We start from the raw sequence: 16,683 nt of genomic DNA, 5'->3' as shown, positions 1-16,683 counted from the left end.
TGAGATTAAGGAGTTTTCATCATGTTGTCTGACTGGTAGTCGGTGTTCATGGATGCACTCTGCGAGTCTTCTGCCTGTTTTGTATGTTGTAGATGACGCCTGTTTTTCCTTCTTGGGCTACTGGGTCTTTTGGTTTATTTAAGGAGTTTTGGAGAGCTTTAGCTGGTTTGCGTGCTATGGTGATGCCGTGTGATTGTAATAATCTGTTGGTTGTTTCTGAGATGTTTTTGATGTATGGTAGTGTTATCTTTTTCATGGCTTGTGTTGGTTGTGCTGTAGTAGGTTGAGTGGTCAGGCACTTTTGGATAAAGTTGCATGGGTATCCATTTTGTTGGAAGATGTTGTATAGGTGGTCTGTTTCTTTTTTCTGGTGTTCTGAATTGCTGCAGTGTATTTGTACTTGTCTGAATAATATTCTTACACAGCTCACTCTTATGGGAGGTTGGGTTGTTGCTTTGGTAGTAGAGCACTTGGTAGTTGACTTGTTTTTTGATAGACTTGCATTTCTAATTTGCCATCATTTCCTCTGCTAATGAGGATATCTCAGAAACAACCAACAGACGATTAGCTTCCATCTACTCATCCATCTTAAAACTTATATTAATGTATGCACCCCTCTATACAATTCACTTCAGATTCAGCCCAATCCCTGAAATGCTGAGTAAGATATTATGTTAAAAACATGTTACTCAGCATTTCAGGCATTGGGCTGAATCTACCATATTCAATTCAATTCTGCATGTATTCTGCCAATTTATCCATCGTTTCAATCCAGGTAGACTCTAGGTTATTTACACATAGAAGTAACATATAAAACATCAATAATGCATAGTACATTAAATCATTAAAGTGATATACAACTAATATAGGTGCCACTGGCTCCACAGTTAGTCCCAGAAGGCCTGCTGGAAGGGCAAGGCCTTTACCAGCTTCCATGAAAGTGAGGGACATCCTTACTTCATGGAGGCAGGGTCTACCCCACACTTATTGTCAAGGGTTCTTTATACAGTATATGGCCCCTCTTTGCTGTTCTCCTCATTACGCTGTTCTACACTGTGCCACCCAAGGAGATCCAAAAATTAAATACAGACTGTGAAACCTTTCTAAGCAATAACTGAACTATCCATTGTTGAAAGGTAGTTCTTTTAGAAGCAAAACACAATATGGTTATTTTTCTGATTTTTTAAAAAAATAATCTTAAAATATTTGGGAATGAATAAGAACCAACAATTCAATGTTCGGTAAACCTGGTTAAAGACAGGGAAAGTCATCCACCTATTTCAGCTCAGTGTGTGAAAATGGTAGTCAATGTTCCCTGAAAATAAGAGTTTGTCCTGAGGTGTTAAATGCTACTTCTCACCAGGTAGCAGCCAATTGATACTATATATTCACCACAAAAAAATGAATGAAAAGAAATGATTCTTTTGAAAGTTCACTGTGGGAAAAATCATCAGTCTAACATTTGCTATCCGGTCTCTAAAATGCTTTCCAAGTCTGGAAAGTCTGAAGCTTGTTTGAAAAATTTGCTAAACTGATTAATCATCCAGATCTGTTTTCTGATAACAACGGATATCTGCTTTATTGTAATTAAAACCCTTTCCTAAGACAGAAGGTTAATTAGGAAAAGCAACAGATACAAGAGGCTGTGAAGATCTTTGAAGCACACTTCACCTCAGTGAAGTTTAGAGTGAAGTGCCCCCTGTCAAAGCAAAGTGGCCCCCATTTGTTTGCTGTGTCTTTCTTCTGAGGCCTTCTCTAGCAATTCCAATAGCCTTGAGAAAATCTACTGTTACCACATGTTACTTACTTACTTACTTATTTATTTATTTATCATATTTATATAGCCGTCCATCTCATACAAGGTGACTCTGGGCGGCGTACAACAATTAAAAAATTAAAAAATAAATATGTAGGCACATACAACCTTCTTTCATTTATTTATGTATATTTCATCTTGAGGAGTCAGGAGATATGAAAATGTACATGGGGATGTTGGTTGACAAATGAATATTTAACTTGCAGAATAAAGCAATGCAGAAACCAGAACACCTAAGTATATTAAACTGGCTTTTTGGTAATTATTTATATATTTGACTGGTAATCTATGTCTTCCATGTGCCAGTTCTAGTGTTACAACTTCTGTATATTAACAAAATGTATGGTAGTTACTTGGTAAAATGATAACATCGTCATCAGCTGATGGTATAGTTTTATTGTAGCCACCCCAGCCTTTTGTCACATCATTCCAAGATTCAGCAAGGGACCATCTGAAAATAGGAGGAGAAAAAGAGGGAACTGGATCTAGAAAAAAAAAAAAAAGAATGTATTTTTGCAAAAATAATATATATATTTATATATATATATAAACTGGTAAGGATTTTGCAAGGATAACTAAGATGTTTGGGAAAAGATGTTTATCCTCCTCAAAATGACAATTAATATTTTAAACATTTGTTTCTAAGTGGATATGCACTTTTCAGTAGAGATTGGCTACAAGTTCTACATGTATGATTGTTCTTCTATTTTTTTGCCTGCCCCTGGAGCCTCTCCCAAGAAAACTGGGCCAGAGGATACCCAGCATTCTGAGATTGTAAGAAATACAAAAATAGTGGCAGAGGGAAAAGGAGAATGATTCCTTTCCCACTCTATTTATCAGCAATTTCATCAGCAGGGTGGATTAAATGGATGTCTAACATTAATTAAAAGATGATGAAAACTATCATCAAAATTGTAGATTATTTTCATAGGCATGCCTCTCTTCATCTAATTAGCTGTTTCCCCATCTCTAGTCTCCCAACCATTTTTTCTCAACAAGAAAAAAAGCCAAGTAAATAATAAAGATTATCTTAAAGAGCAAAATATTTAGATTGCATGCAAATGAAGCTTAGAATATTTCAATTAACAGAGGAGTTAATTACTTAATTACTTAATTGCAGTATCATTGTTTCTTCAGAATTTTCTAAAGCACACTTTTATCATCTTTCAGTTCATTTTTTAAAAATTATATTTCTACATTGCTTCCTATTTACCACCCAGAGGTCCACTGGCAGTTGGATGGTTATATTAAATGCATCCATAAATAAACAAACCAAGACAAACAATATCCGGTTGTTGGGAAGGGAGAACAAAAATAGGGGGGTCCAGAACTACCGATTACCATTTACCAGAGAGCTGATTAAATAAAAGTTATTTTCAGGAATAGACATAGGATAGATGTGATGCAGTCATGCATAGGGATGGCAAGCACTAGATACGGCTCTTGTATACATTTTCTGCACAGAGAAAGCACCGTTCAGAAATGCCCCAAAATTTATTTCAGTACCCAGAAATGCACCCTGTGGGTTAGGGTGAATTGTGCTGAGTAAAACAAGATTGCATTTTCAAACTGAATTCACATACCTGCCTCTGGGAAAGGGAATGTGTCTTCGATTTTGATTGTCACCTGGATTAGGCCCTTTCCTGTAACTAAATTTAGAAAGCTGGTGAGACATAAAAATGGTGTATAAAAGCTAAAAAATTCTTCTAATCCCAGAAAACAAAGTTCCCCCAACTGTGAAGGAATGTCATGTTTTGAACTATTCATAATATTATGGGCATGGTATGAATCCACACAGTTTTCAGTAAATACACCTTATACGAAAAGCTGAGAACAATCAGATGCTCAGCTAAAAGGTGTTAAGAAAGAGCTGTTTCTTATAGGTAATCCCTGGGAAAGGGTAGGTTAAGTCTTCACAATGCTGTCCTTGTGAAATCAGGCAAAATGGTTCCTTTATTATCAAAGCTCTTTTTATCATATTTTGTTGTTAATGTGACTCAAAATGTGGTTGAAGGATGCTATTTAAAATAGATAAAACAAGGTTTTAGTGTTTAGCTAGATAGATGTGCTCTTTTTCAAGATATTCCGTTCCTGCCTTTTTTCTTTTTCCTCCATTCAGACAATCCATATACTCAAGCATTTAAAATTTTTGCTATTTAGGATCCCCCCCCTCCCTTAATTATATAAATGTGTCTTTGTGTTTTACTTCTGCAAAACTTTGCAGTTTCCAAAAGGTGTTGTCTGTTAATTGCACAATTTCAGTTAGTAACAATCTGAAATATGACTTACTGGTAATAAATTTAGTAAATATAAATAGGCTATATGTTCCTTTGGATTTAATCCTATGTGACTGTCAATTCAGTTCTGTCTGCATCATATTTAGTTTGATCCTAATCAATCCTCCACTTGACAGTAAGCTTCTTCAAAGAATGCTTTGGCTCTGAATATTTACAAGAAAGTTAGTAATCTACTCCAAGATACTTTAAAATAATAAATAATAATAATAATCGTACATCTGTAAAGAATAAAGTATAGCATTTGTAGAATCATAATTGGAAGATGCCACTTAGGCCAAGTGCCTGCGACGTGTAGGAATCGAAATTAAAACATGGTAAAGTATGAATGTACACATAAAAGAGGTTAAGATTTGCCTAGGAGGTCTCAAGTGTGAGAAGTTGTACTCTAGAGCATTTGGAGGGTTCTTGAACATACTGCAATAGCAATTGTGCACAATGTTACTATATTCATATAGAGTTTTCCTTAACTAACCTAATGTTTTAACTTTGATTAAATTAGCATCTATATGAATTAGTAATAGAAATTACCATTACTAAGTAATACAGGTCATTATTTTACAGTTAGGTAACTCAACAATTCTAGGTCTTGTATCTATCTTGAATCTATGTCTTTTAATTTTGTTTCCTCGTACCCTGTGCAATTTATTTAGCTACTTTTTTACTTCCATATCTTTTGTAATGGAACTGTGCTTAAACTTGGTCACTAAATGTAAAAAAGGCTGTTGACGCATAATTAAAACAGGCTTTTTTTGAAGAAGGAGAAGAGAAGATGATCTCCACTGAGGATTCTGAAAACTACAATATTTTGCTACACAGACTGTCCCGGCGGCAGCTTCAAAGGCTTTTCCTGATCTCTTGAACTTGCATGCACAGCAAAACTTCCACCAGGATTTCCACTAAAGTCAAGCAGGGGGTTTGAGGGGGCACCCCTCCAAAGGATTTGCAGAGCTTTAATAATTAGTTCCGCTATTGCGCTGGTCTTAAGTATTAGGAAGTATTGAAGAATATGATAGCCAAGGTGATGTAGCAGTGAAGGTATTGGATTGGCACCAGGGAGCCCCAGATCCAGTTTCAAGTCAAGCTTTAAGCCCCAAGGTTCCCAGAGTGGCTTCAGGCTAGTCACTCCCTCTCAGCTCAACCCACCTCCCCAGGATGTTTTTGTGGGGAAAAACATGAGAGGAAGGAGCATTGCATATACTGCCTTGAGCTCCAAAAGGAAAAGTGGGATGTAAATATTAAAAAATGCATATTTCTTAACTTTCAAGCACATCTGCAAATTAAAGGCATGGTTTTGTGACCTGCAGTCTGAGACAATAGCCTACATCTGCTTCTTTTGGCACCTTTCAGATACTTGAATGGTGTGGTCACATCCCCTCTCAGTCATTTTTTCTCAAAGTTAAATGTACCATATTACTTCAAACTCTCCTTATATGGCTCAGTTTCCATTTTTCTGCTCATCCTCTTTGTCCTTCTGTGCCTTTGTTTCAAAATTGGACAGGTCAGCTTCTTTGACCCTGGCACATATATTCCCTCCTAGTCTATGGGATGGAAGCTATCTATCAACACAATCCTACTGAGAGTTTTGTAGAATCCCCTTTGAAATGATGTATGTCAATAAACTAATAGATTTTATATACATCTCTGTGTGCTTTATTTAACTGTTATTGTATACGAGTTTCATAATGTTATCCATAACTCAGTATAATATTTTCTGAATGACCAAGGCAAATTCAGAAAGTCATTTCAGTGCACGATGAATGAGATCAGCCAGATTATTCTATATATCAGTTTTGGTGTTGTTTTTTGTTTTGTAAACTTGCTCTTCAAACCTGACTATATGTGCAATTCCTCGTAGAGCAACTAAGGATGGAAAACTATAAAGCCTCTAAGTTAAAGATGAACAGTTCCTGCTGTGTCTCCATGATGTCTTCCTTCAGACGCTCAGCTTTCAGAATAACAATGACTTTTTCTTTAACTGTGAGATTCGGTCTGAAGCAAATGCTGTGTGAATTTCAGAGCCTGCCTGTGAATGATCTGGCATCTGATCCGTATTTATCGACATTAAATTTAGGGTTTAATGCACTCCTGCCACTATTCAACAATTCACCCTAAAAGGCTTTTAACTGGCACAAAAGAAGGAGGTCATAAGTAAATTGACCTCGGACAGAATGTACAATTATTAGAGAAGACTCGGACAACAGCAGCTGCCGGAGCCCCACTGGCAAAGCGAAGTATTTCCAAAAGTCTGGTTATTAAGAATACACTCAGGTTTCCCCTCTCTACCACCTCGACAAGGTCCCTTTGGTTCCCCTAAGAAGAATTATCGCCCTCCCTAGCAGCTGCAATAATTGTGTTCCTATTGTTGCACAGACCTCCTCCCGACCACCCCCTACAAGTGTCCATTGTTGAGACAGAGTCAAGTGATTAGATACTCTGGCGGATACGGTTAGGGCCCAGCTGCCTAACTGCTGACACACGAGCACCAAGGGGCGGGGGGTGGGGGGAGACCCACGTCTGCAAGACGGGACTCTAACATGCCAGACCTTTTACATAAGTCAAACAGAAACAAATGATGCTTTCTGGGTCCTGCTGATGGAGCAACCTCTCCTCCTTTGAAGTGGTGAGGGCTGGTAGGCTTTTACAGCTTTTCCTCTTCAACCCGAGCAAACATCCTTCTTTTGATATGAGACATGCTCATTATCTCTGCCCCATTTAATGATTTTTGATTGAAAGGTGGCAGCTCAGTTGTCAAGAGGATAGTTAAAGAGGCTCCACAGAGTCAGACCTACAATAAAGGCCTCTCTTATGCAGTGGCCTATATTTGGAATTTCTTAACAGCGTGTTCTTGTTCTCGGCCGCAGATAGGGGCTGAGCGTGAAATTCTTAATTAAGCAGTAAATAGTGTATGGGGTGTCAGCAGATGCAACCTGTAGCCATGGAGACCGAGTCACATGAACATGAGAATAGACACTAAACTAGAAGCCTTAGGCCTGGAAGTGAGTGACAGCTGAAGAATCCTACAAAGGTTGTAAACGGGATTAATTAGCTGACTTTTTTTTTTTCCGGACTATTACCGCAATTTAAAAATAAAGACAATTTCTGATTTTATTTTAAAGGATACTGAAAAGATTAAAACACAGATGGTCCTTTCTTAGAAAGATCTTAGGTTATTAAACTCAGAAGGAACAGAGCTGAGCTCACACTGTCCACCTTTTCTTTCAGCAGGGAAAGCACTTCATGATTCAGACAGTGACATATTGTTACTGATAAATGCGAAGAGGCCAAAAATGTAGGTTAGGTGAAACAGTTGTCGAGTTTTCGTTTGTTTGCAATAACTTTTGTTATTTCTGCAGTAAGACTCCAAAGTTCTTTAAGAGAAAGAACTATGTAACAAAATCATTTTCTCTTTCATACACAGGACAGAGACTAAAGCCCACTTCAGACTTCACTTGAGTTAGAACAAAGTGCTTTTATGCAATGCTGTTCATGTGAAGGAGCTTCCACATCACTAGTCCAATTTTAGTCATGCCATGTACTGCATTCTTTTTCAACTAATATTTACTGCACTGGTAAAAATTGGCCCAAATAACTTAGGGATTCAGTTCCACCACAATTTCCCATATAAAATTACTTATTGTTATGTGCTCCCTGTTTCTTCAAAAACTGAGGCTTGCTGGAAGCACTAAGAGATTTTAATTCTGGGAAAAAGTTCACTTTCCTATAGCAGGTGGCAAACCTAACATCCCAAAAGCAATTTTCAGAGAGAGTGCTTGAACTCCAAATTGCTTCCCAAAGGAGAGAACTCCTACATCATCATGGTTCATATGTGATGTCCATCACCAATTCCAACATCTGGGTACAGTTGTTCCTTCTCAATGAGCATTGTTATCAGCTACAATTTTGAACAGCAAGGTCTTACCTAAATAAGTTAACTTTTTCGTGTTCTGGTTGAAAAACCAGTCGCAACCGTTGTGATATCTATGGGAAGGAAAGGCCTGGAGTAGTGACCCTTGCCTTTTTCCACAGAGCACTGTAACTTGAACGTGGGAGGGCAATCCTTCATGCTCCAACAATAAGTAATTGCCAGCAGTGAAGTTATCAAATGTAGCTATATACTATGGAGTAGAACACAAGAAACACGCAAACACTTAAAATATATTCCCTTCCTGAATTATATCTGGACTGCAGTAAAGTACATTAATGGTTATGTAAGACAGAAGGAGGAAGAGACACAGTAGTTTTTCAGCAGTTTCATAAATGCTTGTTGTCACACAGGCTTTCACCTCTATCCCTCCCCAATTTATGAACAATGATCTTTAGATCTGGTTATTCGTTGGCTACTGAGAAATCAGTAATCATTTCAAGAGCAGGGTCTTGCCAATAAAAGCAACATATAATGCAGAGTTGCCCATTATGTTTCCATGCTAACTTATAGATCTGAAATTGTCTTTCCCATTATAAAATATTCATTCTGACCTGTGAATGACCCAGATCATATGCACACACTAGGAATCCTATCCCTTGTACCTAATCCTTCCATTAGATTAAAATGAAATTGTATGTTATTTTAGCTCTGGAATTCCTTTTCTATTTTCTACAACAATATGATACTGTAACAGTTGATGAATTAAACAAACCTTCATTACCTGCAGATTTCCTTGAAGCAGAGGACTGCTGAATGACAAAGTGTAAATTTGCTGATCCAAAAGAAGAATCATCCAGCCATTGGCATTTGATAAAGTGTCAGACACATAATTGACAGTGGTCACTTTATTGCAACTATCAGTTACTGTTAAATTAGAAGGAAAGATTGGGGACTTTCTGTGGGGAAAAGAAACACAAAGATTTTCTAAATAATATTCACTGTGATACTTGCTGCTGCTATGTTGGTGAGCATGTTGGCCCACTATTGCCCTTCCAAATATTTAGATTTACACTAGCAAGCTCAGATAGCATAAAATATTAACATATCCCATTTCCCCAAATCTAAGTCACATCAAAAATGTTCAAGTGGACAACTTGGATATGCTCAAGTGAATCCTTAACCAACAAAACCAGATAAAGTCCTTTTTATTCAACTTCTTGTTTTAGGAATTATAAGCTCCATGCGGTTGGAGGTAATAATAAATCTATCATTCTCAGTTTCACTCATTTTCTCAGTTTCCCACCAATGTTTTGGCTTTTTCTGCATGAGAAGAAACATCAGAATATACTCTGTATATTTCTAATGTATACATTTTATAGGACTTCTCTTGGTGAGTGCATTTGCAGCAAATCATAATATACACATGTATTTTCAAATTGCCATTCTGAAAAGTGCAGATTTTGGTAAGCAACACATTTAGTTTTGAGAGGCCCAAATTGGATAAATGCATTAAAATCAGAGTAAAAGAATTTTACTTCCATCCCTGTTATCTGATAAAGACTTCCAAGAGAATGGGGATGACATGGATAGGCAGAGTAAGAAGCTTGAAAGACAACAAATATATTCCATCCTTTTAAAATGTCCAGGTTAATCATGAGCTGACTATTATATTGTCTTTCCAAACAATGGTTTTACTTCATACTGTCAAGCTAGCCCCAAAATAGAACTACTATATTGCTAACATAATTGAGCATTCCTGCAACCATAATTAGCACCATTTTAATTTGCTCTAAATAGCCAGTGATTTTCACTGTGCCCTAAATAGCCACCAATCTACCTCTCTTTAATGTTAATGGAGCAGAGGAGGGCATGAGCATTTGTAATGCGGAGGAGCTGAGGGAGTCTGCATGGATCATTAATGGGAAAGTGTTTCATTACCAAAGTAGGAGGCATCTCTCTAAGATCTGCTCTCGCCTTTCTGCAGAAGAAACCAGGAGGAGGTAACAACCGTCGCAATGTGAAATTAACCCTTGGCTCAAACTGCCAGGAGCCTTTCGAGAGGGTTAAAAAGGAAAGAAAAACCTGGATGACTGATTGGCAGTGCTGTATTTTTATATCCAAGGAAGTTTCAATTAAGAAGCAATTTGCTACAGAAATCTGGCATGACTAGTAGATAGAACTTTACAGTCTGCGTTACAATTTACCATCATGGTTGTTTAAGCTGTTATGTAATTTAGCTCAAGTGTAGTGTGCAGAACTGTTGAACATAAATGGCTCACAAAGGGTTTGCTAAACCAATCAACAACTATGAGTAGAATAAATATTAAGTCTCCTGTTTATGTTTACCATTAGCTTACTTATCCTAAGGGGGTTCCACCCTCCCTTCCTCCCTTTGTATTAAGGCAAACACTGCGTTTAGCATTAAATGCTTTCTGTTTGTTACCTTTGTGAAATAATCTGCTACAATGATATAACTCAAGAAAATAAAGCAACAATAAAATTGACTTAGAATGAGGCCGATGGTACAAGCATCAATATTGCAATCTACTCTTTCAGAAATAGAAATTTAATAGCATAGTAGTGCTTCACCCATGAGTGTCCAAGTTGCGGTTTGCTTAAGGCCTTTCCCCACTGATGATCTGAAGTACTATTCTCCCATCCTTCAGTTGGCATAAAACAATACCGGCATGAAACAATAGTCCCATTGCCAATCCCTACTCTGTCTCTTTTGTCTCTGTTCCCAAACACTGCAGTCACCTGAATTCCCCTCAGGGTAATGCTTGGCAAAACCTAGCAGATTTTCACACACTGAGGCCATGCGTGGACTATTATAAAGAATAAAGAGGGGAAAGTGTAGTTTAACAGCTGTCCACTAAGGAGAACTTAAGCCTACCTCATTTAGACACTGGAGATGAGTTGAAGGTAAGGTCATAGACATAAGGCAGAAAAAAGATGTGGCCGGGGCAGACTAGTTCGGAAGTTATGTGTAAATAGTGAAAGCATGACTGCAATTTATATATGCTATTCGTAAGTTTAAAAATTAAGTCCAATCATTTATTCAAAGATGCTTATTCACCCAATTTTTAAAATCTATGAAAAACATCTAAGCTTCACTTCTGAGGGGCCACCTATTAGAATGTTCTGGTTTTAGGGCATAGCCTAGAACCTTCACCTCTGCTTTAAACAGATAACATCAATAGATCTGTATCCCTAACATAGTCTTAATCCTTTTAAATATTCAGATTTTTTTCCCTAAAAAATACATGTTCCTGCAACTAAACTATATGTAATTTGTGGATGTACCTGTCCCCTTCATATATTTTACTCACTACAATGAAATTATTTTTAAGGTATTGGATGTCTTTTAATGCATTGTCTTTTCAGGATTGTCCAAATCAATATCACACCAGCAACTTATTTTTGCAATCAGTTATCTTGTTAAAGTATGACTTCCTGAATTTTGTTCATCTATACTTGAGGGGAAAAAAAAAACTTACAGGCCAATAGACATACGATGAAAAGTAACATTTTCAAAACAACAACTGGCATTGATAGCTTGACTAGCATTGGCAATTGTCCTACAGGAATCTGGAAGTATATCCAAAGAAGGAAGAAGCTGACTCCCCTGTTGTCCTGTGACGGAGCCATCCAGATCTTTGAGGATGGCACAATGAGGGAATGGAAATGATATCCAGTTTGGGGCATTGAGGAAGAGCACTTGTTCTGTTCTTACAGTAAAGCCACCTGAAAAAGAAGAAGAGGAACATACTACATATAGGACAATTAGGGAAGATACAAAGTCCCATCAGATGAAAATTGAGATATTTCAAACATTTAGAATAAGGAGTTGTTGTTATTGTTGATCAAGTCAACTCCCAACCAAGTCCCTGCAGCTTTCTTGACAACATCCTCTTCTTCCTACATCTCAGAGAGAGTGATTGGCCCCACATCACCCAGCTGGCTTTTGTGCCCAGGGGCAAAGTAGAGGCTCACCATGGTAAATATTGCTTATGATTATACTGTTTGCTTTTCATGGATGTAAAATGCAAAAAATAAAAATCAAATGGGAATAAGGAATTGTGGATTATACTTTTTAAAGTAAAGAAAACAAACAAACAGATTCTTGTAGAAGCATCCAAAAAATCTACCATTCTTAATGCATTTCCACAGTCTTTCTGCCATGTTTCTATTGCCTATTTTCACACATTGCCATTAGCCAAAATATGTGAATGGCCAGCTTTTAGAATGCATATTTTAGCCAACAAAATAAGTTAAGCAAGAGGAAAACCACTGGGACTGGAGAGGAGACACTAATGTTTCCTCTGCTCCCCATGGTAGACCTTATAAGCAGGTATTTGCATCCATCGGCACTAATTTCATGCCTTGGTTATTCCTGGCTCCATATAGATTTTACAAATAGTGTACATTCTAATAATGGATGGTTGCTATTATTAATATTATATCCACCTTAGCCTCTGATGTTCATTTTCAAGAAGGCAGTCTTCTTCTCCCACCCCAGCCCCAAGCTTTTTAAAGAAAAAATACAATTCTCAAGGGAAGAAAGAGTAAGAATTGCCATGAGCATGGGCAGGGTGTGAAAACTAGGCTTTTGTGAGGCAGCTGAACTTTACCTGACAAGGTGCTTTGTGTTCCTATCCCCATTCATCCCACAAGGTCCTTTGTGCTTCTGGCACTTCCTCTGGCCAGAAGAGTCTTCTGAGCATGCCTCAGAAGCCACATGAAAGCGGCATTTTCCGCTTTAGAAGTGAAGGCTTGCATTGCTTCACAAAACATCTTCAAAAGGGTGCTTTGCTCAGGGCCCTGTTGTAGCTTTCCAAGCTTTGCTTAGCCATAATGGAAGCCAGCTAAGGAGTGAGCATTTTAATGTGCAAGGATGGGTTTCCTAAGCTGCTCTGCAATTACATTCAGTTGCCTTTGAGCACAGAGCTGGAGCCCAACAGGAGATGGGAAAATATCATAATTCCAGATACAAAGGATTGGATTTTGGAGATGTACGATTTAGCAATTTTTGAGAAAATTATATATTCTGTTAATCAGAAAATGTCACATTATCTCTCCCTTTGGAAAAAATTCTTGGATAGGCTGGGTGAACTTTGAAAATTTGGTTTTCCTCTTTAAAAACTTACAAAATCAGGTGATCTTGGGATGTAGTTGAAATTACAGATTGTTGTTGTTTTCCCTTTTTATGTGTTTACTCATTGTATAATTTTTTTTCCTTTCTCTTTGGTGATTGTTCATTTTTATTTTATGAATGTTCGTTTGATAATGTGTGTGTCATATATATGACAAATGACTCACTGGGACTCATATCTTAGAACAACATACTTTATGTGCAGTCAGAGCACAAATATTACATATAACATAGACTCCTTTTTGAATAAAACAGTGATAATGAGAGGGGTGTATGTAGATATGACTGGGATAAATTGTAAAGGTGATAAGGAAATATGAGTTGACCTTTTGATTTCAGTTATTTTGTCATGGATATTTCTATTCATTTTTTTCCCCATAGTGATATAGTCTTATGGCTAAACAATAAAGAGGTTTTTTTATTATTATTATTGCGGGGGTGGAAATTCGAGATTCTTTGGGTACTGGAAATGAAATCTGTATCCTTTTCCTTGCTAAAATGAATCAGGTTGATAGAGGTGTTTGTGCCTGGCTGTAAAGCAAAGCAAAACTTACATATATTTACCATATAATAAGCCTCTTTGGTTCAAAAGCTCTCATCCAAAGGAAGTATTATACTTAGAATTTCCATTTTTATTTAGTCAGTCTATTAGCTCAACTTTCCTCTAGTTGCCCCCTGTGTACAGAAGGTGAATTTATGCAGCGTGGGACTTCCTCTGTCTACTGTGGCTCTCCACATGATGGAATATGCTAATATTCCAGACTTCATTCATGTAAAGAGCATTCATGGATAAAGGAGGCTCTTCACTGCAGACATTCGTCCTTTACACATGGAAGGTAACAAGAGAAAACAGAGTCTGCATGCTTGATCCTGTTCCCCCTTGAAGTGACATCAACTCCATGGCTACCTCCATTACCACATTCTCAGCAAATGTCCTGTTTGAAAAATATGCATTCCCTTTGGATAATATGTACATAGCTAAATTGATTCTTTATTTTCTATGAATTGCTGTGAGCATAAATTACTTGTAGAAAATCTGCTTTAGTGCTTTTCATACTCAGTTCCTCCCATCACAACCATATTCAGTACCAAAAATCCAACTTACCCTGACCTTGGTAACAGCCAGAACAGGTAGTAATTGCAGTGCAGTTGTGACTGTCAAAGTTCATAAAGGTTGTATGTGATATCAACAGTTCACGCTTTTGAGGAGTTTTCAGCCCTGTCAACATACAGCTTCCATCCTGCTACAAGAATGTAGAAATTGGCACCACATTTGAAAAGAACAGTTGTGTAAAATTAAGTTGTGCATTAGCAGGAATTCATATGATAATACAGTTTATGCTTAAACTAGTTTAAGACAGCAATTGATCCATCAGGCTGGATATACTGTAGATCTGCCTTTGTCATACAAAAATTGGGACATGGGTGTAAGAGTGAAGGTTGCATTTAGTTCAATGCCACCAAGTCTAAGTTTGCTCTGGAGACTGCATGAATAAATGCTTGCCATTTTAATCTAAATTTAGTAATAACGTGGAGTCTTCCAGTAATCTCATGGTTCTTGTCCATCCACTGTCTCTGTTACTTTCCCATTCTTCTACTTACCTTAAACTCACCATCATTTCTTTTAGTCCACCACAAACTCATATTACAAGACCACACTTCCCTGCTAGGCACTTTTTATTTATTTGTTTATTTGTTTATTTGTTTATTTTATTTTATTTTATTTTATTATTTATTTATTATTTAATTTATATGCCACCCAACTCCCAACAATTCTGGGTGGCTCGCAAGTAAAAATACAATCAGAAAGAAAAATAAGAAGTAAAAGATAGCAAGATGACAGAAACTAGACAGGAATTTAAAAAAAAATCCATGCGGCCTTCACTCAGCCTTGCTAAAAGCCTAGGAGAAGAGCCAGGTCTTCTTGGCTCTTCTAAATAACAGCAGAATGGGGGCCATCCTGATTTCAGGGGGGACCTCATTCCAGAGGGCAGGCACTGCTACAGAGGAGGTATGCTTCTAGGGTCCTGAGAGATGGCATTGTTTAATTGAAGGAACCCAGAGTGTGCCAACCCTGTCAGATCGAACTAGATACTATGGGAGATAGACAGTCCCCCAGGTAACCAGGCCCTAGGCCATGAAGGGCTTTATAGGTAACTACACCTTGAATTGCACACAGAAGCAAACCGACAGCCAGTACATCTCTCAAAGCAGAAGTGTTACACGTGCATACCAAAGCATGCCCATCACTGACCGTTCTGCTGCATTCTGGACCAGCTGAAGCTTTTGGGTGGTCATCAAGGGCAGCCCCACATAGAGCACATTGCAGTAGTCAAGCTGTGAAGTGACCAGTGTGTGAATCACTGTCTAAAGGGCCTCCTGATCAGGGTCTTGTCCTCTGGCTCTCTGTATCCATGATAGATATTTTGTTTTAAAGCTCTCAGTGTTTTGCCACAGCTTATCTTTGTGGTGGTCAGAAAATGAAAGATGTGCAAATATCAAAAGTTATATTTTTTAAAAAATTAGAACTCTAGAAATTACAACTACTTTTAAATTACTAATAGTTATTTAGGAGAAGTACACACACGACTCACATTTAAATTCTACCTATTTTTTCCGGTTAACTTGCAGTGGGTGCTGAATCAATGCAAAAAGCAGGATTTTAAAAGAAAAAAATAATAATTGGTTAAAAGCATATTTTAAACATAAAAGGGCTGGCTGAATGGAAGGTTTAGCTTTCTTGTTAAATTAATGTCATAAAGTTTTAATTGATGTTAAAGAGACATCATTATTAAAGGCTAGAATTACAGAAATTAATATGCAAATTATGACAAGAAGACTCTTTATCATGAGATAATCAAAGATAATCACCCCCCTGGGGTGCTGTAAGAAACAAGGCACAGCTGAGTGCCTCAAAATCTTTTAACAAGTAGTATGGGAGAACTCAAGAGCTTTGTACCCTGAGACAGCAGAACTAAAAGACAATATTTTATCAGTGCTATAGAAGTTAGCTGCACTCTAATCCTCCACCTAACTCCCATTCTTTTTTCTCCTGGTTCTCCCTTTGTTCTTCACACTTACAGTAATCAAAATTTAGTCCCTCCTATTCCTATCACTAAAACTTATTTCAAGATTAATTTTTAACACCCATCACACTCCTTTTAAGTTCCATTTTCCCAACCTGCCTTTACCCACACACAAACAACCCCACCTCCCTTGGCTTGCAATGACTGGAATGAAGGATGGTCCAATGTTTGTCTGCCTGTCTGTCCATCCGTCCATCCATCCATCCATCCATCCATCCATCCATCCATCCACATCTCATATTTTGGCATGGTGCAAATCCTGGAATATGTACAGAACTACTTTGAAGATGGCCTGGCATGTGGAATCCTGGTGTTCCAAGAGAAAGATGCATGCCTCTAGATTTCCCTTTCCTGGGCTATTTTTTCCACATCCTTGCCAAGCCAGCATTGGTCAGTAAAAGCGGAAGACAGGGTGGCAAGTGGAAGAGGCAGTTGTCCTGCTTTCTCATTAATTTGCTGAAATACCA

At 37.6% G+C, this 16,683-nt stretch overlaps 1 protein-coding gene across 1 annotated transcript in view; it reads right to left on the bottom strand.

Annotated features, from left to right (window-relative positions):
• Window positions 1–16,683, bottom strand: part of PKHD1 (PKHD1 ciliary IPT domain containing fibrocystin/polyductin) — a 276,749-nt gene that overhangs the window by 106,641 nt on the left and 153,425 nt on the right. Inside the window, exons 44-49 of the mRNA XM_088149932.1 lie at window positions 14,236–14,371; window positions 11,476–11,722; window positions 8,760–8,934; window positions 8,033–8,228; window positions 3,400–3,465; window positions 2,170–2,301 (exon numbers count right to left, since the gene is read on the bottom strand). Of these exons, the coding sequence (XP_088006058.1) occupies window positions 2,170–2,301; window positions 3,400–3,465; window positions 8,033–8,228; window positions 8,760–8,934; window positions 11,476–11,722; window positions 14,236–14,371 (952 nt within the window). The remainder of the gene's footprint in view (window positions 1–2,169; window positions 2,302–3,399; window positions 3,466–8,032; window positions 8,229–8,759; window positions 8,935–11,475; window positions 11,723–14,235; window positions 14,372–16,683) is intronic.

The sequence above is a fragment of the Python bivittatus genome, unplaced genomic scaffold (genome assembly GCF_059951505.1).
Source record: "Python bivittatus isolate LINGU-HERP-01145 unplaced genomic scaffold, Pbiv_v1 ctg000020_np1212, whole genome shotgun sequence".
Classification (NCBI taxonomy): domain Eukaryota; kingdom Metazoa; phylum Chordata; class Lepidosauria; order Squamata; family Pythonidae; genus Python; species Python bivittatus.
Note: the sequence above shows the minus strand (reverse complement) of the source record. Positions and strands in the feature narration are given on the sequence as shown.